At 36.7% G+C, this 22,921-nt stretch overlaps 3 protein-coding genes across 11 annotated transcripts; all 3 read left to right on the forward strand.

The window, feature by feature from the left end:
* Positions 1-1,025: 1,025 nt before the first annotated feature.
* Positions 1,026-7,675, forward strand: LOC137724359 (protein WHAT'S THIS FACTOR 1 homolog, chloroplastic). Of its 9 annotated transcripts, none has more exons than XM_068463107.1 (4): positions 1,026-5,287; positions 5,391-5,442; positions 5,527-5,589; positions 5,684-7,675. In XM_068463107.1, exon 4 carries the CDS (start codon positions 5,726-5,728, stop codon positions 6,950-6,952), a length of 1,227 nt encoding a protein of 408 aa, XP_068319208.1. In that variant the 5' UTR covers positions 1,026-5,287; positions 5,391-5,442; positions 5,527-5,589; positions 5,684-5,725; the 3' UTR covers positions 6,953-7,675. The 9 variants fall into 9 exon arrangements, with proteins under 9 accessions (XP_068319208.1, XP_068319205.1, XP_068319209.1 ...); XM_068463104.1 differs by having other exon boundaries at positions 1,026-1,253; positions 4,100-4,184; positions 4,388-5,589; XM_068463108.1 differs by lacking the exon at positions 5,391-5,442 and having other exon boundaries at positions 1,026-1,253; positions 4,100-4,184.
* An 835-nt stretch (positions 7,676-8,510) lies between these two features.
* On the forward strand, positions 8,511-11,250 carry LOC137724360 (cytochrome b-c1 complex subunit 6-1, mitochondrial-like). Its single transcript, XM_068463110.1, has 5 exons — positions 8,511-8,650; positions 8,768-8,799; positions 9,400-9,484; positions 10,880-10,969; positions 11,046-11,250. Coding segments are annotated over exons 2-5 (210 nt in total). The 5' UTR covers positions 8,511-8,650; positions 8,768-8,797; the 3' UTR covers positions 11,079-11,250.
* Positions 11,251-12,695: 1,445 nt separating this feature from the next.
* On the forward strand, positions 12,696-21,625 carry LOC137724391 (eukaryotic translation initiation factor 5B-like). The gene is made up of 12 exons (XM_068463137.1): positions 12,696-12,877; positions 13,174-15,954; positions 16,046-16,153; positions 16,244-16,344; positions 16,456-16,546; positions 16,636-16,746; positions 16,910-16,975; positions 18,398-18,457; positions 18,551-19,108; positions 19,754-19,873; positions 20,788-20,907; positions 20,990-21,625. The coding sequence occupies exons 2-12, from the start codon at positions 13,231-13,233 to the stop codon at positions 21,053-21,055; spliced, it is 4,125 nt and encodes a 1,374-aa protein (XP_068319238.1). The 5' UTR covers positions 12,696-12,877; positions 13,174-13,230; the 3' UTR covers positions 21,056-21,625.
* The last annotated feature ends 1,296 nt before the right edge of the window (positions 21,626-22,921 follow it).

Consider the following 22,921-nt stretch of genomic DNA (forward strand, 5'->3'; position numbering starts at 1 on the left):
GACTAATAACCGTATTATTTATACTGTGTTCTCAATAATGTGCTAGATTATAGAACTTATAATTGATGATTAATGGAAACGCTGCTAAACATCACAGGTTAAAAAATCAACAAAATTAAAACTGTTAATTTAGTTTTTTTTTTCTCTCAATTATCAAACCCAAATTTCAATCCAACCCAACGAAACTCAATTGCGAGAGAATTGTTGAGGAAGTACACCAAGCCAGTGAGAACAACAAACATGAGTGCAATTCCAGAAGTTCAGCTCCACTCCTAGGTCCCCCACTCGATTACAGTTGTCTAACTGTTGCAGAGGGAATTGGATTGGACAAATAGATAGAAATAAAGAAGTAAAATTTTAATAACATTCAACGAAATTGTTCATAATTTTCGTCATCCAACCAAAACCAAAATTGGGGAAAACGAAAAAGGGTTGGGTTTGGGTTTGGGCGAAGCAGATAGAGAAGAAGAAGAAATTTGCAGGTGGGGTTGGATGGCAAAATTGGGGAAAATGAAAAGGATTGGGTTTGGGCGGAACAGATAGAGAAGAAGAAGAAATTTGCAGGTGGGATTGGATGGCAAAATTGGGGAAAACGAAAAGGATTGGGTTTGGGCGGAACAGATAGAGAAGAAGAAGAAATTTGCAGGTGGGATTGGATAGCAAAATTGGGGAAACCGAAAGCTCTTGGGTTTGGGCGGAACAAAGAGAGAAGAAGAAATTTGCAGGTGGGGTTGGATAAAGAAATTGGGGAAAACGAAGATGGGTTGGTTTTGGCAGGAGTAGGTAGAGGATGAGGAGGAGGAGAAGAAGACACAGGGCGCAATGCGAGACGGGAAGGAAAGAGCGGAGGAAGCGAAACTACCCAACTAATAAATACAGAGGATTTTGGGAGGATAATTTAGCGGGCATACATTGTATAAAACGTATAGGACCAATTTAATTAATCCGGATACTATTTAGTACAAAATTGCACTAAACACCTTCATTCGTACTATTTATCCTATCCGTTGTGTTATACAGCTGTCAAAGAGGCCTTACAGTTCTCTCTTCTTTCTCGCCCTCTCTCAGCCGGTCCCTCTCTTCCCTCTTGCTCCTCTCGCTCCTCTCTCTCTCTCTCGCTCCGTCTCGCTCCTCTCTCTCACTCCGTTAGACGAAGACAAAGACGAAGGAAGACGGCAGCCACCACCCACCCATCTGCTACTCCTCCGCTCCAACCTCCGCTGGAATTCCTCACCGTTTCCTCGATTCCGAAGGTCCCTTCACATCTCTCTCTCAATGTTTTGCTTTTCGCTTTAATCGTTCAACATATGATAAATAGGGTTTTATTTGTTGAGTGTTGCCGGAATTTGGTGTTTTAAGTGTAATTTAAGTTTCTGTGCAAATATTAGAGCTCCTTAAACCCTAAAATAGAGGATGGCAAATTTATTATGATGCATCTTTATAGCAAATTTATGGCTCTATAGTCTGCCGATCCGTTAACATATTCGATTTTGAACCCTTTGAAGTACCCTATATCTAAATATAATTCAATTTCTCATCTATAATCATGAAACTTCCGTTTCTGTGATCAGGATTCAGGACTATATATTAGTTCTTGTTATTTCCTTGTAGAAGGGATCTGGTAGTCTCCTTTGTGCTTGTAAAAGGCTTTTACTAATTTATCATTCCATGATTCTCTCCTTTAACTAATTTATTGCTGAAATTGGAGTAAATTTTAAGTTCAATGTTGCAATCAAGTTTAGAAAATGGCTGAAATTGAAATTAAAGCTACCAATAAAAGTGACCGTGGAATGGCCATTGGGTTAACAATTAATAAGAAACGTAAGGCCTAATAGAAGTTTGATTGTTTAGGAAATGAGGTGAGTCGTGACACTACCCCTCTTCAATAATCTCTTATGGAAATTTTGTCCAAGTCACTTGTGTACGAGATGACTGATGTCATACGAGTCTCGCATGGTTGTATGCCATACAACTGATGTCATACAACATTGGAAGGTTTCTTTGCCCATGGTAGGTTTCTTTGCTCTAACTCACTTCAGAAAACACAAATATCACCAAATGAAAAGTACCATTAACATCAGTGTTAACAAACACGACCAAATAAAAAATATGAAGCCATTTTCTAACCTATTCAATTTCCTGTTTGGTTGCTGAGCAAGTTGGTAGAGAAAATAATCAGATGATTGAATGCTTTTATGTTCATATTCACTTGATTGAATGCTTTTATGTTCATTTTCACTTGATTGAATGCTTCTAGAAGATTATTATGTTTCATATGTAGTGGATTATATAGTCTAATGGAATTTCATATGAAAGTTGAATATGTTGCACTAAGTTTTCTAATGGGTTTGTTTTGCCTGCCCTTCATATTATTTCAAAATCGTATACATTCTCTTCCAGTTCCAAAAGGATGATAGAATCACAAAAAGGAGTAATGGCACCAAATGAAACCCTCCAGCCCGCATGGGATTAACCACTCAGACTTGTTCTCCAACCAAACCCAATAAAAAATATCAGACTTGTTCCAAGTACTTATTGCACCCTATGTAGTGTTATGAGCATTTTAATGTCATTTTTATCACCACAGTTATACAATGAAAACCTCAACTTTTGTTGCTTAAAACATGAAATGACATTAGTCTACTGTCAAGAGATTGATTGCTAACGTTGGTTACTTAGTCTTTGTTTGTAGGTATTTCTTTTGTTAATCTTCATTTACTCCATTTATCTCCTTTCGACCTTTCATTTGTTCATCGCCTGTCATTGTAACTATCCAATTTGTGTTCTGCATGAATTTGATTTCTGAACACTTGTATTAATTTCTTACCTTTTCTTCTTTTAGTTTTCATTTTGAAAGATATTGAGGATGCATAAAACAGAGAATTATGGCTGCTACAGTGCACTTTCGAAACCCAAGACTCGTTCAAAACTTTGCTCGGTATTTTTCTCTATGGTCAATGAAGAAGGACCCATATCTTGAATCTGCTCTGTCTAAAAATCGCAGATGGATAGTGAATAATCAAATAACAAACATCATCCTTAGGTGCCCTGATCATGTAGCAACAGTGATCTTCATTCAGAAGAAGTTCAAGACCCTTGATCTTCAAGGAAAGGCTCTCAATTGGCTCAAAAAATACTCATGTTGCTTTCAAGTCTATTTGCAAGGCGATGAGTATTACTGCCAGTTAACTAAACAGAGGATTTCATTTTAATAATTTTGATATCCCATAAATGTCAGATTTGCAAAATTTAAAATTTAGAAAGATAAAATGGAAGATTTTTGTACTGTGATTAAGAAATCACAAACCCAAAGGGATTCCTTGGTCATTTTAATTAGTAATAATTAATAATATTGGATACTTGATTACTGTATGCTTTCTTTTGATGAAGTATTCAATGGTCTGATTGTGTATTGTGGGTTGGTTGGCACCTATAAAGCATGGATATACAGTATGACATGACACAGTGATACATGAAATCTCTAAAAACTAGAATACGATATGTCATGGATAAGGGATACGCGACCAAACTAAAGTATATGTGCTTCATAGGTTGGCACCAGCCCCCTTCTTGTTAGTGATATTAGTTTGATTATTAATGGAAACAAGCACAAAAACTGAATATACAAAAATAAGGGTTGGTTATTCACTTTTGCTTTTTTGGATTCAAAACATTTTTCGTGCTGGGTTAGCATCTACCCGAATATGTGGATATACCCAAAGCCATTAAAATGTACGATCCTTTCATTATTTTTTCGCTTTTCAGGCATGTATGCTATTAGTCTTACAAAATGCAGCTATTGAGTTTGTTTTAACAGTAGATTTCATAGCAAACCCGTTCAAAAGGCATCTGTGTTACAAAATAAATACCTGTTTGTTTAGTAAATGACTATGGTTCGTTGTTGTAGGATGGTTGTTTACTTGTCCATTTCATATGTAACGTTCTTTAACAATATTTGCTCAGTCATTGTTGTAGTTTGCAAGAATGTGTTTGTTATTTTTTTTGGTCGGAACAAGAATGTGTTGGTTAAGGTTATCTGTTGTCGTGTAAACTTTAAACAATTATGTTCATTTCTATATCTTTTTGTTTACTCTATAAGGGTGGACGATGAACTTGTTGATCAAAAGAAGTATCTTGAGGAGTCTTGCCAGCCTAAATGTGTGAAGCTTCTGATTGAATATCAGGTAATTTACTGGTGTTATTCAAAAAATCTGTGTGTTGCAACTTCTAGTACCAGGAATTGGCCTTCGTATGAACTTAAAGTTGGATCTGATTATTTATTAAAATTACTCGCTTACTTTTAAATTCCTTATTTTGCTTCCCAAGATAGTCATATCTACTTGTTTGTATTATGTTGTACTTGTACCGTTGGCTTTTACCTGTACAGGCTTTTTTCTCTTTACCGATGGGGATTACGAACTAGAAAGGCTTCAAATATATGTTCGCATGTGGTCTGACAAGTTAGAAATTATTAAGTGTTCTAAGTTTTTCCATTTGTGGAAGCAATTTGGAGATGATATATAAATATCGAATTTAAAGTTAGTAATTGTAAGTTGTTATATGTATATCAGGCTAACATTATAAAGAGTAGTTGTGCAAAGGTTCTAGCATGAAAGAAGACTATCAGATGATCAAGATTCGAATTGTCATAAATAAGTGATTAAGCAAGCTTTTTTAACATGTTTTAATTGGGGTCTATTGTGAGATGATGTGTGAATTGCAAAAAGAGTGAGACAAGCTAGATATATCGTATGCAATAGAGATTGAAATTTATCTTCAATGAAAGGATATTTCTTTCTGAAATAAAAATAAAAGATAGAGAATTCACTTTACAATGTACGTACACTGAGGATCTTCATAAGCTGCTATCTTTTCTCATCCACTAATGAGTAAGCCTGTCTGGGAAGGGACTGCAAAAAGTATAGAACATATACTTACTGAAGGATTTTTGTTATTTCTATCAAGTCTTACTAGACCATGAAGCCCAGTCAAAATCTATATCACTTGAACCTGTTCACAATCGGATATACTGTGGAAATTGAATCTTACAATTTTGGAACTTATTGTGCTGTATGTAGCTCTGTGAACATTGCAAACTTCTTGCCACAGTTATGCAGTGAAGGTGTGGATTTATAATCAGCAGAATGGCTGCCAGCATTGGAAAATCTCTAGCAAATTTAACTATCATGCATCAGTTATTGCTCAACCTTAGAAATTATGTGGATAAAAATGTCTTCCTAACGCTTTGATGTCTACCCGTTATTCACCCTTTTCCCTCCGTCCATGAGTAAGTGCTTTTGACTCTGTGAGTCGTCAATAATTTTGAGTTACAAGATTAAGTTGTTGAACTTTTTCTTCCATTTGTGTTTCCTTCTTCAAAAATTAAAAAGGAAATGGAATGCCATGATAATCGGAGGTCTTCGTTTTGATATACTTCAGTGGGTAGGGGTTTTTCACGTATTGTTTTTAATGGACTAAAATTTGGTAATTGTACTGAAATTATTTGAACCTTTTTATTTGTTGTAGGCATGTGTTAAGAGGGTTGAAGGTGATGACACTGGAAACAAGCATTGCACAGGGCAGTACTTTGTAAGTTCGTTGTCTGTCATGCTATCCAGTTTGTGTTCTGCATGAATTTGTTCTCCCAAACAGTTGTATTAATTTATTACCATTTTTCTTTTAGTTTTCATTTTGAAGGTATTGAGGATACATAAAGAAGAGAAATATGGCTGCTACAGTGCACTTTCGAAACCCAAGACCTGTTCAAAACTTTGCTCGGTATTTTTCTCTATGGTCAATGAAGAAGGACCCATATCTTGAATCTGCTCTGTCTAAAAATCGCAGATGGATAGTGAATAATCAAATAAAAAACATCATCCTTAGGTGCCCTGATCACGTAGCAACAGTGGCCTTCATTCAGAAGAAGTTCAAGACCCTTGATCTTCAAGGAAAGGCTCTCAATTGGCTCAAAAAATACCCATGTTGCTTTCAAGTCTATCTGCAAGGCGATGAGTATTACTGCCAGCTAACTAAACGGATGATTTCTTTGGTAGAAGAAGAAGAATCTGTCAAAGATATGCAGGAACATGTCTTTGTGGAGAGATTAGCAAAGTTGCTTATGATGAGCTCCAATCAAAGACTAAATGTTGTCAAGCTTAATGTACTGAAGCGGAACTTTGGTTTCCCAGATGACTATTTAATTAGACTTGTGCCAAAATATTCTGATGTGTTTCGGATTGTTAATTATAGTGGGCGGCGGAGTTCCATGGAGATTGAGCTAGTGTCTTGGAATCCAGATTTGGCAGTTTCTGCTATAGAAGCTTCAGCTCACAAGCAAGGAACCGAACCATGTTTCACAAGCTCATTGCCTTCAACTTGGATCAAGTCATGGGAAAGATTTCATGAATTTAACGCGACTCGTTATATTTCACCCTACTTGGACTCCAAAGGCTTTGCGGAGGGATCAAAGGAGATGGAGAAGAGGACGGTGGCTTTGGTGCATGAGTTGTTGTCGTTGACTCTATGGAAGAAAGCATCAATTATGAAGCTGGCAAATTTTCGGAGAGAGTTCATTTTGCCCGAGAAATTGAATGTTTTGTTGCTTAAGCACCCTGGCATATTCTATGTCTCAAATAAGTACCAGAGCTATACTGTCCTTCTTAGAGAAGCTTATAATGGGCAAGAACTGGTTGATAAAGATCCACTTGTTGTTGTGAAGGAGAAGTTTGGGGAACTTATGCAGGAGGGGCTTCATGAATATAACTGCAGACGTCATTTGGTAAATCTAGAAAAGAAGAAAAAGAGAGGCATGGTTTTGGGTAGATCAAATGAAGACAAGGACGTGAGCTCCGAGAAGTCTGACCTCGAGGATCAGGGTGACAGAGGAGGGTTGTTTGATCCAGAAGAACGAAAGCGATTCTATAAAGTTCTCTTTGATGACGGTGCCCCATGACAATATCATTCAGCAAGGAAGGAATGAAACTTATCCAACTGCTTTGCAAAGAGGAGGAATCAATATCACCAGAAGATGATGTAGAAAACAAGCAAGCCCACTGCGGCCGGACTCCCAGTCCCCACTGCCTCAAGTCAGCAATGGCCATCACCGTCTGTTCATCTGGTTGATATTGTATGTAGCCACTGTTTTACAATCCTTCCCCACAATGGAGACTGCAATCAGATGCAATATCGAATGGCCATGGCGGTGCTTTCTATGTTCCCTGCATTGTGGGTTTGCAATTCCGGCTTGGTCGTATATATGTTGTAATATAGCAAGTGTTGCTTTATTGTGCTGGCATTGTGATCTGCAGACGTTCTGGCTGGGAGAGGAGAGCTAGAATCGGCGAAATAACAAAAACTCATGGAGGATTGGAATTAGGAATTTAGGATAAGCTCAAGCTGGCTGAGAAAAAAACTCGAGCAGATGTTGGAGAAATTTTTTCAATATTCAAGCGGGTACTCCAGGTGTCATAAAATAAAATGAGTGGAGCGATGTGAAAAAATATATCATTTTCTTCATTTGTATTATGACACGTGTCATTAACTACTAGCATCAATTGAAGACCGGTACTTGAATTTTTTATTTTTTCTGTAGATGGTGGGTCTATCAAGCAACTTGGGAAGGCTTGGTCTTCCTTTATCGCCAAGTTATTCAGACTTTATCTAATATACTTTTTAAGTAACTAATTATTAGGAGCTGCAAATCAGTAATTCATTGACAATGTGAAAATAGTTTGTGAAACTTGCAGTACTTAGATTAGAACCAAACAACCAACCACCCAGTTTGGTCCCACTATTGTAAGGGTGGTTTTTACACATCCTAAAAACGAGTTCCACATTTCCCACATCATCAATTTCATGGAGATAGAAGACATAAATTGATATGATTTTGAAACCTCAAGGTGCTATGTGAAATTTTTTTAAAATATGTCACCTGTTATGATAATCACGCTTAAACGTGAAATGCATATAAAATGTAGACCTGAAAGAAAAAAATTTAAAAGAACTAAAATTAGCAGTTGATCACTTGGTACTACGCAACTACAACAAAATTTTATTCCTTAACTGAGTTCGGTTTCATGAATCCTAGAACGTCAATACGCTCAATTTTGCACCAAGTCTTATGTTAGCTTCAAATACTCTATGCATTTTCGTAAAGTTTTTTTTTTTTTTTTTTCTTTTCAAGTCTTCCTAGTTCTTCCTCTAACCCTTTTGCCTTGAACCTCTTTTCTCATAATTGTATTTTTTAATCGAAGCATCTATAGGTCTTCAGCTCACTACGGTCTAATAATATTTTTCATTACTTGTATGTAAGAGGACAAATTTAACTCTCGTGAATAATAGAATCCTGAAGTTTAATTCTTGTGAATTGTAAATTTGTAACTAAATTATTATAACGAACATCCGTTGTGCTGTATTAAAATCAGCGGTAGGCCCAAGCCCAAAAATAAGAAGGGTAGAGTGGGCCAAGTTTAAATAGTTGACAAGTCTTTAGAGACCCATTCAACAGCTCCCCACAATCTCAGGTAGTGTGGTTCGCAAATTCCAAATTTCAACTTCCATTTCATCTCTCGGTTGTTTGTTTCTCTCTCTTCTGTTGTGAATTACAGCCATTGCACAACTCCGGAGCCGACCTTTCTCCTCGAATCACAAGGTATAATTTCTTCTTCGCGGCCCCCAATTAATTAAATTTGTAAAACACAACTAATTTCATTGGTTATTGTTTTTTGTAAATTTAATTAATTTATTTTGTTTGATTGTTTTTGTGCAGGAAATCTGAGAGCTTTTTCGGTTCTTCTCAATGTGAGTATTTCTGGGTTTTTAATAATTTTGATATCCCATAAATGTCAGATTTGCAAATTTTAAAAATTTATAAAAATAAAATGGAAGATTTTTGTACTGTGATTAAGAAATCACAAACCCAAAGGGATTCCTTGGTCATTTTAATTAGTAATAATTAATAATATCGGATACTTGATTTCTGTATGCTTTCTTTTGATGAGGTATTCAATGGTCAGATTGTATATTGTGGGTTGGTTGGCACCTATAAAGCATCGATATACGGTACGACATGACACGGTGATACGTAAAATCTCTAAAAACTAGAATACGATACGTCATGGAAAAGGGATACCTGTTCAAAAGGCATCTGTGTTACAAAATAAATACCCGTTTGTTTAGTAAATGACTATGGTTTGTAGTTGTAGAATGGTTGTTTACTTGTCCATTTCATATGTAACGTTCATTAACAATATTTGCTCAGGCATTGTTGTAGTTGCAAGAATGTGTTTGTTTTTTTTTTTTTTTTTTGGTCGGAACAAGAATGTGTGGGTTAAGGTTCTCTGTCGTCGTGTAAACTTTAAACAATTATGTTTATTTATCTCTTTTTGTTTACTCTATAAGGGCGGATGATGAACTTGTTGATCAAAAGAAGTATCTTGAGGAGTCTTGCCAGCCTAAATGTGTGAAGCCTCTGATTGAATATCAGGTAATTTACTGGTGTTGTTCAAAAAATCTGTGTGTTGCAACTTCTAGCACCAGGAATTGGCTTTCGTATGAAATTGAAGTTGGATCTGATTATTTATTAAAATTACTAGCTTACTTTTAGATTCCTCATTTTGCTTCCCAAGATAGTCATATTTACCTGTACGGGCTGTTTTCTCTTTACCGATGGGGATTACAAACAAGAAAGGCTTCAAATATGTGTTTGCATGTGGTCTGATAAGTTAAAAATGCGTAAGTGTTCTAAGTTTTTCCATTTGTGGAAGCAATTTGGAGATGATATATAAATATCAAATTTAAAGTTAGTAATTGTAAGTTGTTACATGTATATCAGGCTAACATTATAAAGAGTAGTTGTGCAAAGGTTATAGCATGAAAGAAGGCTATCAGATGATCAAGATTGGAATTGTTGTAAATAAGTGATTAAGCAAGCTCTTTTAACATGTTTTAATTGGGGTTTATTGCGAGATGATGTGTGAATTGCAAAAAGAGGGAGACAAGCTAGATATATTGTATGCAATAGAGATTGAAATTTATCTTCAATGAAAGGATATTTCTTTTAGAAATAAAAATAAAAGATAGAGAATTCACTTTACAACGTACGTACACTGAGGATCTTCATAAGCTGTTATCTCTTCTCATCCACTAATGAGTAAGCCTGTCCTGGAAGGGACTGCAAAAATGTTTCAATTTCGGATAAGTTTGTGTGAGAAAAGGGAAAAAGTATAGAACATATACTTACTGAAGGATTTTTGTTATTCCTGAAGGGGTGTGGGTTATGGATGTTTTTATAATTTGAACTTTACTCAAGGGATTAAGTCTTACTGGACGGTGAAGCCCCAATCAAAATCTATATCACTTGAACCTGTTGACTTTTGGATTTACTGTGGAAATTGAATCTTACAATTTTGGAACTTATTGCGCTGTATGTAGCTCCATGAACATTGCAGACTTCTTGCCACAGTTATGCAGTGAAGGTGTGGATTTATAATCAGCAGAATGGCTGCTAGCATTGGAAAATTTCTAGCAACTTTAACTATCTAGCATCAGTTATTGCTCAACCTTAGAAATTATGTGGATAAAAATGTCTGCCTAACGCTTTGATGTCTACCCGTTATTCACCCTTTTCCCTCCTTCCATCATTAAGTGCTTTCTACTCTGTGTGTTGTCAATAATTTTGAGTGACAAGATTAAGTTGTTGAACTTTTTCTTCCATTTGTGTTTCCTTCTTCAAAAATTAAAAAGGAAATGGAATGCCATGATAATTGGAGGTCTTTGTTTTGATATACTTCAGCAGGTAGGGGGTTTTCACGTATTGATTTGAATGGACTAAAATTTGGTAATTGTACTGAAATTATTTGAACCATTTTATTTGTTGTAGGCATGTGTTAAGAGGGTTGAAGGTGATGACACTGGAAACAAGCATTGCACAGGGCAGTACTTTGACTACATATCTTGTGTTGACAAATGTGTAAGTCTTCATTTCATTATACTGTAGGAAAATTTTGTTCTCGCTCAGATGATGATCGTTGCCTTCTGCAATGCAGGTTGCGCCAAAGTTATTTCAAAAGCTCAAGTAACGGAGTCAGAGTTCTACGGTCTCCCCATCCTTTAATTGTTACTCTTTTACATTGGATATGAATTTTCAGACCGCGCCATGATGTTTGCCAGTTTTTGTTTCCAGCAACATTATTCAAATCTTGTCGAGAGGTCTTGAAATAGAATAAAAAGAAGATTTTGTGAGTTGGTTAATAAGGCATGCTGTTTTTGGATTTCATATAGCTAATAAGGTGAATTTTGCTAGTCTAAGTTTAATAGCACGGACCTCTTGTCATCCTGCTATCGACAATTATTGATTGATGGGAGAAGCAGTATCAGTCGTGCGTGGGCGGATGATGCTATAACAGGGTTTATCTTTGTGCGCAATCTGTGATGTATGTCTGCAATATTTTGACAGCCGAGGTTGAAAGTTTTGTATGTCCTTGCAATATTTGCTTCGTCCCCTATACATTCAGCTTCCTTTTTCGAACAAAATGCCGAGTGCTGCCTTGGAATGGAGAGAAACTTAAGTGTAACCGAGTGTATTGTACAAACAGTAGGAATACATGGGTTGCTTTTCACGGCCATGGCGGCGCCGGAACTCTTTGGTGTCGACAATAGTGCAGGGTTTACGTGGTGACTGATAATAATTCTCCTTGGCGTGTTGGAATGATCAATCGATGGCTTTTTCTTTCTTGATAAACATATGACTTATGCTTGGTGGATGAGTTGAAGGAACTGGGCAACGGGCAGGCATGGGGAGAGGATAGGGAAGGTGTGCGATGGTTGAATGTTTTTATCATGTACGAGTTTTAATAATATGTTTTTTCCGATAAAAAAAAACATTCATGTCCGAGTTTGAATCTTTTATTTTTTTGTATTTTTCGTTTGACAGATTAAATAAAATAAAATATAGTTTTGTAAGACCAATTCCAACCTTTGATTAAAATCTAAAATTTTAGTCCAAAAATTTTAAGTTTAATTTTAGTCCAAAAATTTTAAGTTTAATTCATTTTTTTTTCTTTCAACCTTTTTAGGTTAAATTTGTAGTATGAGATTATTAAATAATAATTTTAAGATAATTTTTTTTCCTTAAAGTAACCTTTTAAAAAAAAATTATGTAGACTATAATTTAATTTTATAAACATTTTAATCTAAAAATATTTAGATTCTGATAAATATTGAAAAATTACTAAACGGACACCATGAAACTCGTGGGACACTAGGAAAAAAAATATAAAACACATAATAGATTTGTTATTTACTTACTTTAGCCGTTTCATATAAATTTGGATCATTAGATCTTTTTTTACTATTAGACTTGATTATAACCATTTGATTCAATAAATTTATAAATATAAAACTAAAAAAAATACACATATATAGTGGGCCAGTCCTACTAACTAAGGGGAAATCTTAACCTAAGTTTGGCCAAAAATGAGTTTTGAACTAAAATCCTATTTGCGTTGGAACAAGTTTAAAACCTAAAATTTGAGTTTTTACTAAAGTCGAGTAGGTTTAAATATAAAAAGCTAAAAGCCGAATTCAGTATTTTCTTGAAAGTTTTTGGACGGATGCCCAAAGTGGTGGAAAATTAAAAAAAAAGCCCACCACAGCAGCTTTTCCAGTTTTCTTAGAAACCCAGAAGGCAGACTACCCGTACCCAACCCTAGAAACTTTTAAGGGACAAATACGCTTATTTTTCTCGGTCTCTCTCTCCCTCCCCCGGAAACTCTGTCTCTCTGTCTCTCTGTCTCTCGATTGTAATCCATTCGAACCCGATCGTTTTCCTCCGCAATCCGTCGATTCTGTTGCTTCTACTCCCTCTACGCCGCCCCAAGTAAGCTCTCTCTCTCTCTCTCTCTCTCTCTCTCTCTCTCTCTCTCTCTATACACACACACATATATGCGTGTGTATATTTTGTTTCGTGTTGGTTTAGGATCAAATTCTTGCGGTACTGCTTTATGGTTGTAAAATCTGGATCTATTTCTGTAGATTTCGAAACATACAATAGCTAAATATGTATGTTTGTGTGTGTATATATACATATGTGTGTATATGTGTGTGATGTGTGTGATGTGTGTGATGTGTGTTTGTATAATCTGTATTGATTGTGATTCTTGGTTTTGCGATTAGGATTTTGGAAGGGGCTTCGATAATTGTTGAAACAGATTATAATTTGTCGAAACCTTGATGGGTCGGAAGAAGCCGACTGCTCGTGACGATGAGAACCCGCAACCTGCTGCGGGTGCAAGGTCGAAGAAGAAGGCTGTGGTAATCGAAGACGATGAGTATTCTATTGGAACTGAGCTGTCCGAGGAGTCTCAGGTGCAGGAAGAGAAAGTTGCTGTCACTGGAAAGAAGGGCAAAAAGGGTAATTCAAAAGCTTCAAAGAAGGGCAGGGATGAGGACGACCTCGATGATGTGGGAAAGGGGGACGAGGGCGAAGATGAGGTTCCCCAAGTTGCTGTCACTGGAAAGAAGAAGGGAAAGTCGAAGAAGAGTGGTGGGAATAGTGTGGTCGGCGCTTCGAGTTTTGGGCTGCTTGGAGATGAAGAAGACGGTGTTGATGATGAGAAATCTGGGTTAACCGGTAATGATGAGGAGGATGCTCCAGTGGTGAGTTTTTCTGGCAAGAAGAAGGCTTCAAAATCGTCAAAGAAAACTGGTGATAGTTTGTTTACTGGGTCCCCTTTTGATGCGATTGGTGATGAAGGCGATAGTGATTTTGAGGTTGTTGATGGTTCTGTGGGTAAGAGTGAAGAATATGACGATAGTGAGAATGAAGATGAGCCTGTAATTTCTTTTACGGGGAAGAAGAAGCCATCCAAGGGTGGAAAGAAGGGCGGGAGTGTGTTTGCAGCAGCTAGCTTTGATGTTCTCGATGATGCAGATGAGGATAAGGATGAAAAGAAAGATGAGGACGATGAAGTTCTTCAGATTACATTCTCCGGTAAGAAAAAGAAGTCATCAAAGGGCTCAAAGAAGAGCGGTGGTAATTCTTTTAGCTCAGCCCTGCTTGATGAGGGGGATGATGAAGATACTTCAGTATCCGAACCAACTAGAGTTGGTGATGACACAGTTGATGATGAAGATGAATCTGTGATTGCATTCACAGGTAAAAAGAAGTCTTCCAAAAAGAAAGGTAATGATGTTTTTACTGCATTGAGTGAAGATACAGATGTAATTGAACCGGAACAACCAAGTATCGAAACTAATAAAAGCGAAGCTGATGATTCTAAAACTAACAAGAGTAAAGAGGTTCCAGAAACTTCAAAAAGTAAGAAAAAAAAGAAGAAGAGTGGACGGACTGCTCAAGAAGAAGATGACTTGGATAAAATTCTTGCTGAGCTAGGTGAGGGTCCTACAACATTGACCCCAGCTGAGGCTACTATGAAAGAGGAGAAAGTTGAGGTTCAACCTGATCTGGTTGCCCCGGTTGATGCTTCTGGTGAAAAGGAAGGTGAACATGAGACTGTGGAGTCTGCTGCCGCAAAGAAGAAGAGAAAGAAGAAGGAGAAGGAAAAGGAGAAAAAGGCAGCAGTGGCAGCGGGGACTGCTACTGCTCCCGTGGTTACTAAGGATGATAAACAAGAAGAAACCCAAATTGAACCCACAGACCCCAAGAAGAAAGAAGTGAAAGGTAAAGTAGCAGATAAGAAACTTCCAAAACATGTAAGGGAGATGCAGGAGGCTCTTGCTAGGCGACAGGAACTAGAAGAGAGATTGAAAAGGGAAGCAGAGGAGAAACAGAGGAAAGAAGAAGAGGAGCGGCGTAAGCAGGAAGAACTTGAGAGGGAAAGGGAGGCGGCCAGGATTCTGAAAAAGGAAAGGGAAAAGGAGAAGCTACAAAGGAAGAGACAGGAAGGCAAGATTTTAACTGCGAAGCAAAAAGAAGAACAACGCAGGCGGGAGGCAATGAGAAACCAGATACTTGCTAATGCTGGGGGTTTGCCTCTCCCTACCACAGACAATGAGAAAAAGGCTAAACGGCCTATGTATCAGAAAAAGAAGACAAAAGCAGCACCCATTCATGCAAATGGTGCAGCTTCTGCGAAGCCAGTGGAAAACCTAGAAGAGGGAGACCAGCAGGACACTATCCCCGAGCCAGAGTCTGGGGAATTTGACAAGGTTGAAGATGTAGAGTCACTGGATCTGGAGGATAAATCTGAAGTTGCTGAATCTGTTAAAGAGAATGGAGTGGAAGAAGAAGAAGAAGAAGAAGAAGATGACGATGATGATCCTTGGGATGTTAAGAGCTTTGATGATGTTAACCTTTCTGTTAAACGTGGATTTTCTGATGAAGAGATTGACTCTGAGCCTGAACCTGTTGCAAAAAAAGACATAAAGAGTTCAGGTGCCAAGCCATCAGTTTCTGCTCAGAAAACCGTTCCTTCTCAACCAATAAAATCTCAGGATGGTGAGGATAAGAAAAAACAACCTGATAATGACGTTGACAAAAGTAAGAAGAAAAGCGTTTCTGTTAAAAAAGAAGCGCCAACTTCTAATGCTGACCCCAAAGAGAGTGGAGATAACCTTCGTTCACCTATTTGTTGCATTATGGGCCATGTTGATACTGGTAAAACTAAGCTGCTGGATTGTATCAGAGGCACAAATGTTCAGGAAGGTGAGGCTGGAGGTATTACTCAGCAGATTGGAGCAACATATTTTCCTGCTGAGAACATTCGTGAGAGGACTAAAGAACTGAAAGCTGATGCGAAGCTGAAGGTCCCTGGTCTGTTGGTCATTGATACCCCCGGGCATGAGTCATTCACTAATTTACGGTCACGGGGCTCAGGTTTATGTGATATTGCTATATTGGTTGTTGACATTATGCATGGCTTAGAGCCTCAGACAATAGAGTCACTCAACCTTTTGAAAATGAGGAATACGGAATTTATTGTTGCACTAAATAAGGTGGGGTTTATGGTCAATTCTACTGTCCAGATCTCTACTACTGTCGGCTCATAAATGTTTAATTTTTGTTTTCTGGAATTCAAATTGTTAGGTGGACAGACTCTACGGGTGGAAAACCTGCCGCAATGCACCAATTGTGAAAGCAATGAAGCAACAATCTAAGGATGTACAAAATGAGTTCAATATGAGGCTTGTACAGGTCTTGTGTGCTGCAACTTTGTCTTTAGTTCACTTTATATGTTTGACTTTTGGTGTTTCTAAAATTTCAATTGTTTGTATGGTTTGCCAGATTATCACTCAATTCAAGGAGCAGGGTTTAAATACTGAATTGTATTATAAGAATAAAGAAATGGGGGAAACCTACAGTATTATTCCTACAAGTGCCATTAGGTATGGCTTGTGGAATAACCTTATCTTTTAATTTTTAGTCTCTACTGCAGAGGTTTTTTTTAGTAATTTGCTCTCCACTATGTCCTGAAATATGGGTTTTGAATATCGCAGTGGTGAAGGAATTCCAGATTTGCTATTACTATTGGTTCAGTGGACGCAGAAAACTATGGTTGAGAAACTCACTTTCAGCAATGAAATCCAGGTTTAATATATTTTCACCTTGTTTCCAGTAATGTAAAGGTGCTTAACTGTTTATATGTGAGTTGATGGGAGGCTGTTCTTGTGAACCAGTGTACGGTTTTGGAGGTTAAGGTTGTGGAAGGCCTTGGGACAACAATTGATGTTGTATTGGTTAATGGTGTGCTTCATGAAGGAGATCAAATAGTGGTTTGCGGCATGCAGGCAAGAATCTAAAACCTTTTCTGTGACAATTTTTGTAAAGTCTGACTATTATAAAACTATTTTCAATATTTGCTTTAGAATTGCTGGCAAATGATTGTAGGTAACATGTGATGTATTTTACACGTAATTATTATTATTGATATCAATTTTTTGTCTCTTTTAGGGACCTATTGTTGCTACAATTCGATCTTTATTGACTCCACATCCAATGAAAGAACTTCGTGTGAAGGTAGGTTTTTTTCTTTTCTTTTCAACTTTTTTCTGCTTTTTGTCATGCATTTACAATGAGCTATTTAGTGATTCTGGTGTGAGAATGAAATCTGTTGCTCCCAGTGAAAGTCCACTGAAGAGCAAGTAGAACAGCATAAAAAAGGGAAAATATTGATATTATCATAAAATAGAAGGTTCAAAATTTGATATAGGCGAACAAGTAACACACGAGGTACAGGTAAATCCCGGACATCTAAAGAAACAGCAGCCAAACTATTCTGGTGAATCCAAATACATCTCATGTAACATCAGCCAACATATCTGTGAAAAACTCGGTGGAAAGTGAAGCCCACAAGATGCCAAAGTGATTCCTACCCCACAATGGATCTGCTTCATGGTGCATGCACCTCTAAAAATGTCCTGTTCCTAGGTATTGCCATTGGGTGCATTTCCAAAAAACAGTAACAATGCTTAGTTTCAGGTTCAGGTTAAATTGTTTGCCTACGATAGTGCTCCTTATGATTTAAGTGCCGCATGGCTGCGTTGCTTTGGACTTTTCTGTGTGATTACAAGCATTGCATTGTTCCTCAATGCTTGTTTGATTTTTGATTTTTTTTTTTGTTTTCTTTTTCATTTTCATTTTTCTTTTTGTAATTTAAAAAAAAAGCTTTTAGAGAAGAGTGGCGCTATTCCCACCCCACATTTCCTATTTTCACTCTACATTTGAATATTATTTATCCCAAATGGACCTGTACATAATAGTACTTTAAAGGGAGAAAATAAAATATGTAAAATTACATAACACAAAAAATGGAAAAATGGAAGGAAACAAAGATATTGAGGCTAATATGACTGCTAATGGAACCAGGTAGTTTTGTAGAAGAGTGGAAGAGAGCCGAAACTGATGTTTGAATGCTCCTTTTCTATTATAGACAAGTAATGTAAAGAAAAATGGAATTAAGTAATAGCTACAGAAGTAAAGTAGGCATGTTTGGCTGAATTAAGTAATAGCTATAGGAGGGAAGTCCAGCCTGTCCAGAATTGGACCTGCCTGATTCATAAATATCTTTTTTAAACTTGATGGGGGTGAGAAAGGAGGTGAGGGCATTTTGGCAATGCAAATAGTAGACTGATATCTTATAAAACTTGATGGGGGTTAAAAAATATGGAGGGTGGGTTCAGTGCCATTTTCGGATAATTATTCTTGATGAACTAGTTTAGGACAAAATGATGTTTGTAGGAATTCTACGTAGTTTGGATAATGGTTCATTTCGGATTCCAGTTCTGATAACTATTGAATACATTTGGTTTATCAAATATTCGATTTCTTTTCATTGTGCAAATCCAATTCAGTGGGATCTAAGGTTCACTTTTTTTTTTTTGTCCATAAACAACATTCCATGTTGGCATCAGATGACGATTCTATGGATCTTTATTTCAGGGAGCGTATCTGCATCATAGTGAAATCAAGGCTGCACAAGGTATCAAAATTGCAGCACAGGTAAATTTATGTTGAAATCAAGGCCAATCCAGTTCTACCTATCTGAACTCCTGTTGTGAGATTTGCTTGATTTTTGATGTTTGTTTTATGCAGGGTCTTGAACATGCTATTGCTGGTACTGCCCTACATGTGGTAGGGCCTCATGATGACTTGGAGGATATCAAGGAAACAGCTATGGAAGACATGAAGTCAGTTTTGAATAGAATTGACAAGACTGGTGAGGGAGTTTGCGTACAAGCATCTACTCTAGGTTCCTTGGAAGCATTGCTAGAGTTTTTGAAAACACCAGCCGTAAACATTCCTGTTAGTGGTATTAGCATAGGCCCTGTACACAAAAAGGATGTCATGAAGGCCAGTGTAATGCTTGAAAAGAAAAAGGAGTTTGCCACCATCTTGGCATTTGATGTCAAAGTTACGCCAGAGGCCCGAGAAATGGCAGACGATTTAGGTGTGAAGATTTTTATTGCTGATATCATCTATCACTTGTTCGATCAATTTAAGGCATATATTGACAATATTAAGGAGGAAAAGAAGAAGGAATCTGCTGATGAAGCTGTCTTTCCTTGCGTGCTCAAGATTATGCCCAACTGTGTTTTCAACAAGAAAGATCCAATTATCTTGGGGGTTGACGTTCTCGATGGCATTTTGAAGGTATTATTATATGGACTCCATTTGGTTTACCCAGCTCTTTAGTGGGATATGATTGTTTACCATCTTAATTTGTCTCTCTTTTTTATTTTCTCTTAAAAGTTCTTTATTAATTCTTTTGTTTGGATACTTAACATTTAAAATATCTGATAAGAGACTTAAAATGGAATGTTGCCGCAAGTAGAAGGATTCTGTAATTTTCAAGGAGTTAGTAGGGTTGTTGGATGTATAACGTAGGCAGTGGAAACAGTTTATTTGAAAAAACTGTGACAAAGTGTTCCCCAGGAACCTGCTAAGGTTCCCTAGGAACTGCTAAAGCCTAAAGATGTAACTCTGGTAGTCTGGCAGATTGATTTAAAGGATTTGCAGTGTTAGCTTGCTCAGTTTTTCTAATCTTCCTTACCTTCATCATATGAATACTAGTTCTTGAATAGTGTCTAATAAATGTTTGCTAGTTCTGTTTTTGGTTTAATATGAACGAGTCCAACTCCGGCTATGTCTGATTTTTTTTCCTACACCTTTCAAAGTGTTGTATTGTATCAATTAAATGTTCGTTAATTAAGTTCAGCTCCGATTGAACTACAATCCCATGAAAATTAGGTATACTGGCTAAAAATTCTTATTATTTTTATTATATGCTCTTTGCAGGTGGGTACTCCAATTTGTATTCCTCAAAGGGATTTTATTTCTATTGGGCGCATTGCATCCATTGAAAATAACCACAAACCTGTTGATATGGCGAAGAAGGGGTCGAAATTAGCCATTAAGGTATGAATGTATGATATCGCTTGACATATATATGTGCGGACACACCACACGTGTTGCTAGTCGGTGTTGCATTTCTGCAACCTTTGATGTTTGTTTCTGCTGCTTTTTTTTGTCGTGGGTAAATCTGTCCTGTCAAAATGGCTTATATCCATCATTTATGATTAGTGTGTTGTAGATACTTGGGTTCTTGTTAGATCAATGACTTTTTGTATGAGAAATGTCTAAGCAATGCTGAACACCGTTTGATATTAGCTATCATTACAAGTGTAAGTGCTATTGACGGATTTTACTATAAATTTTTAAGGAACTGCGCACACATTTTTTATGTAATATAAATTCTTTCACAGGGTTCAGGAGTCGTTTAATAGAATCTTTGTAATTTGACTTAATTCCACGGCCTATTGTCTATAGTTGTGAAATAACATTGCCTTTTACCCATATGTGTTGGGAGGAAAAGGATGATAGAATTTGTAGGCATCAGTAAAAACTCTCCTATGAGGTTCATGTCCTTTGAGGTTTGATTCCTACGTTGTTAATTGATATTTGAATCCGACGGTGATCTGGTTCTTACCTACTATTGTTTTCCTCGGTGATTGTGGCTAGCTGATTGTGTGCTAATTTTGTCATCTGGATTGGCTTTGTTATTGCGGTTGTGATCTTGCCTTTAGTTTGTTTGATTGCTTTTTGATTTTTTTTTTTTTTTTTTTTTTTTTTCTCTTTTCTAGCTGACCATTTCTTAATACTGTTGGTCTTGGCTTTCCCTGTGTTTTGTAGCTGATCATTTGGAGTTTGTTGTGTTTCTTCTGATTTTTCTCTTACTCTCTCTCCAACTTAATTCTTTGTAATGCTGAAAAGAAACCTCTGCACTTAATTGTCCTTATGCTTATTGCAGCTTTCTTCTTGTGTTTTTGCAGATTATTGGGTCAAATTCCGAAGAACAGCAAAAGATGTTTGGTAGGCACTTTGAGATTGATGATGAACTTGTCAGCCAAATCTCAAGGAATTCGATTGATGTACTTAAAGTGAATTACCGAGTAAGTTTCATTTTCTCATACAATTTACCTTTTGGACGATGTAATGTGAACCATCATTATTAACTGTAATTTAAATATGCAGGATGAACTGTCAATGGACGAGTGGAAGCTGCTTGTGAAATTGAAGAAACTTTTCGAGATTCCATGAGAAAAGCTAGTGCTATATATCTGAGCAAATTCTTTTTTTGCACGACACTCGGAGGCTTTACTGACTTCAGCTGCAATCAGAAGGGATACCAAGGTTCGTTGCGGATCTATTTTTGATCGTAAGCGGCACAAATACCTTTGGGCACTTAAATTCAAGGCAATCATATGTGAAGGGGGAGAAGAAGTTCCGGTTAGCATTTCCATGAGGTCATTTTTCCAAGAGTCCGCATTGCATTTTTTGTCCATGTAGCGTCGATACTTTCTTTTGCCACTTTGAACTTTAGTTTCTCTAGAGTTTATGATACCACCCTATGCCGTGGCAAGTTGATCCAAGTTGATACTGATGGAAGAAAATATGTTTTGGCCTCACGCGACCGCTGCTTTGGATGAGTAACGGTTGATTTGTCATGCCGAAACAGTTTTGTTCAGTCCTCTTGGATAACCCGACAGGAATGATCTGAATTCGACATTAAAGCTGTAAGGTTGTAGGCACGTATGTGTGTTATCGTTGTTTTGCTAACGGTATAATACAAGGAAACGTCAAATAGAAATTACTCTCTCGGTGCCCTCATTGATTTCTCGATGGTTCGATCCTGAGGACCTCAACGTTTTTGCCTCTGTACACGAATGACTGTACTTTGGAAGAGAAATGTCAAGAAAACTCTCTCAAAGGGGACTCTACATGTGCTTTCTGTCACCTCATCATTTTGCACTATGTTCTATAATGTTGTCACGGGAAACACGAGGTGACGGAAAGTACATGGAGAGTCTTAGGATTTCTTGACTCTGGAATACTACAATTTTGTTCTAGTGTTTTAACCCTCGGTGCTTCCTTGAACGCTTTCCTTCCATACTTGAATACTAGAGAGTGTAGTATGTGTTGGTCAAAAACATAATTAGGGGTGCAATTTGATATGGTGTTTCTCAGTTTGACGTTAACATCTTATGAATTTATACATTCGAACCTTTTTATTTATTTATTTATTTTTTCTTTTAAATCTGAATATTTTCAAAAAATTGAAATGTCGTGCATTTAGACATTTCAAGAAGTCTTTGAAGTGTTCAGAATGTATTCTGCTAGTTTGTTTTCTGAAATATTCTAGCTTTATTATAGTTATTTGCCAAAATTATTTATTGGAAAGTTTTGTAGTTTATTGTTAGTTTTGAATACCTTTTATTCATTATTTTTATGTTAATTATATCATAAAAATAATTGAATTTATACGTAGGTTTATACCAAATATTAAAAAATAAAATAAATTGTATGTACGGAAAAGTTAGAGAATACTAAAATCTTGTAAATAGATGAATTTCAAAAATTTCAAGATTATTCTGATTTCGAAAATTTTGAAATTGAAAATTCTGATATGATCCGATTTTGAAATTTTGGAATAAAATTAAAAGGCTTTGTTTCCAATTTGATCCATCCCAAAATCATTTCCAAACATAATGGATAAATCACATGGTGTGGCTGTTGATGTGGCAACATGGAGAGAGATTTCAACTTAAATTTCTTCTTATATTTAACGATTGATTCTATCTAGCTAATTATCTAGTGTGATTGGCTACCATCTTAATGAGTTTAATTAAGCTCCTTGCAAATTGATACCATGAATTGTTACTTAGAGGTAGATGCCATCCATGCTCTAGGATTCATGTACGATGTAAGGGTGAATTGGATGCTCTAATGTTTTGTTTAGCTAATGTAGAGTTGTAGTTGAACTTAAGTGTAACGGTAAGAATTAGATCAATTTCTTTGGAACGATATATATTATGTGTTTATTTTGTATACTATCTTAACATCTGTACACCTGCGATTACAAATTTTTTTTTTTTTTGGTCTCTTTTAGGGACCTATCAATCGTTT

Source organism: Pyrus communis, chromosome 2 (genome assembly GCF_963583255.1).
Source record: "Pyrus communis chromosome 2, drPyrComm1.1, whole genome shotgun sequence".
In the NCBI taxonomy this organism is placed as follows: Eukaryota; Viridiplantae; Streptophyta; class Magnoliopsida; order Rosales; family Rosaceae; genus Pyrus; species Pyrus communis.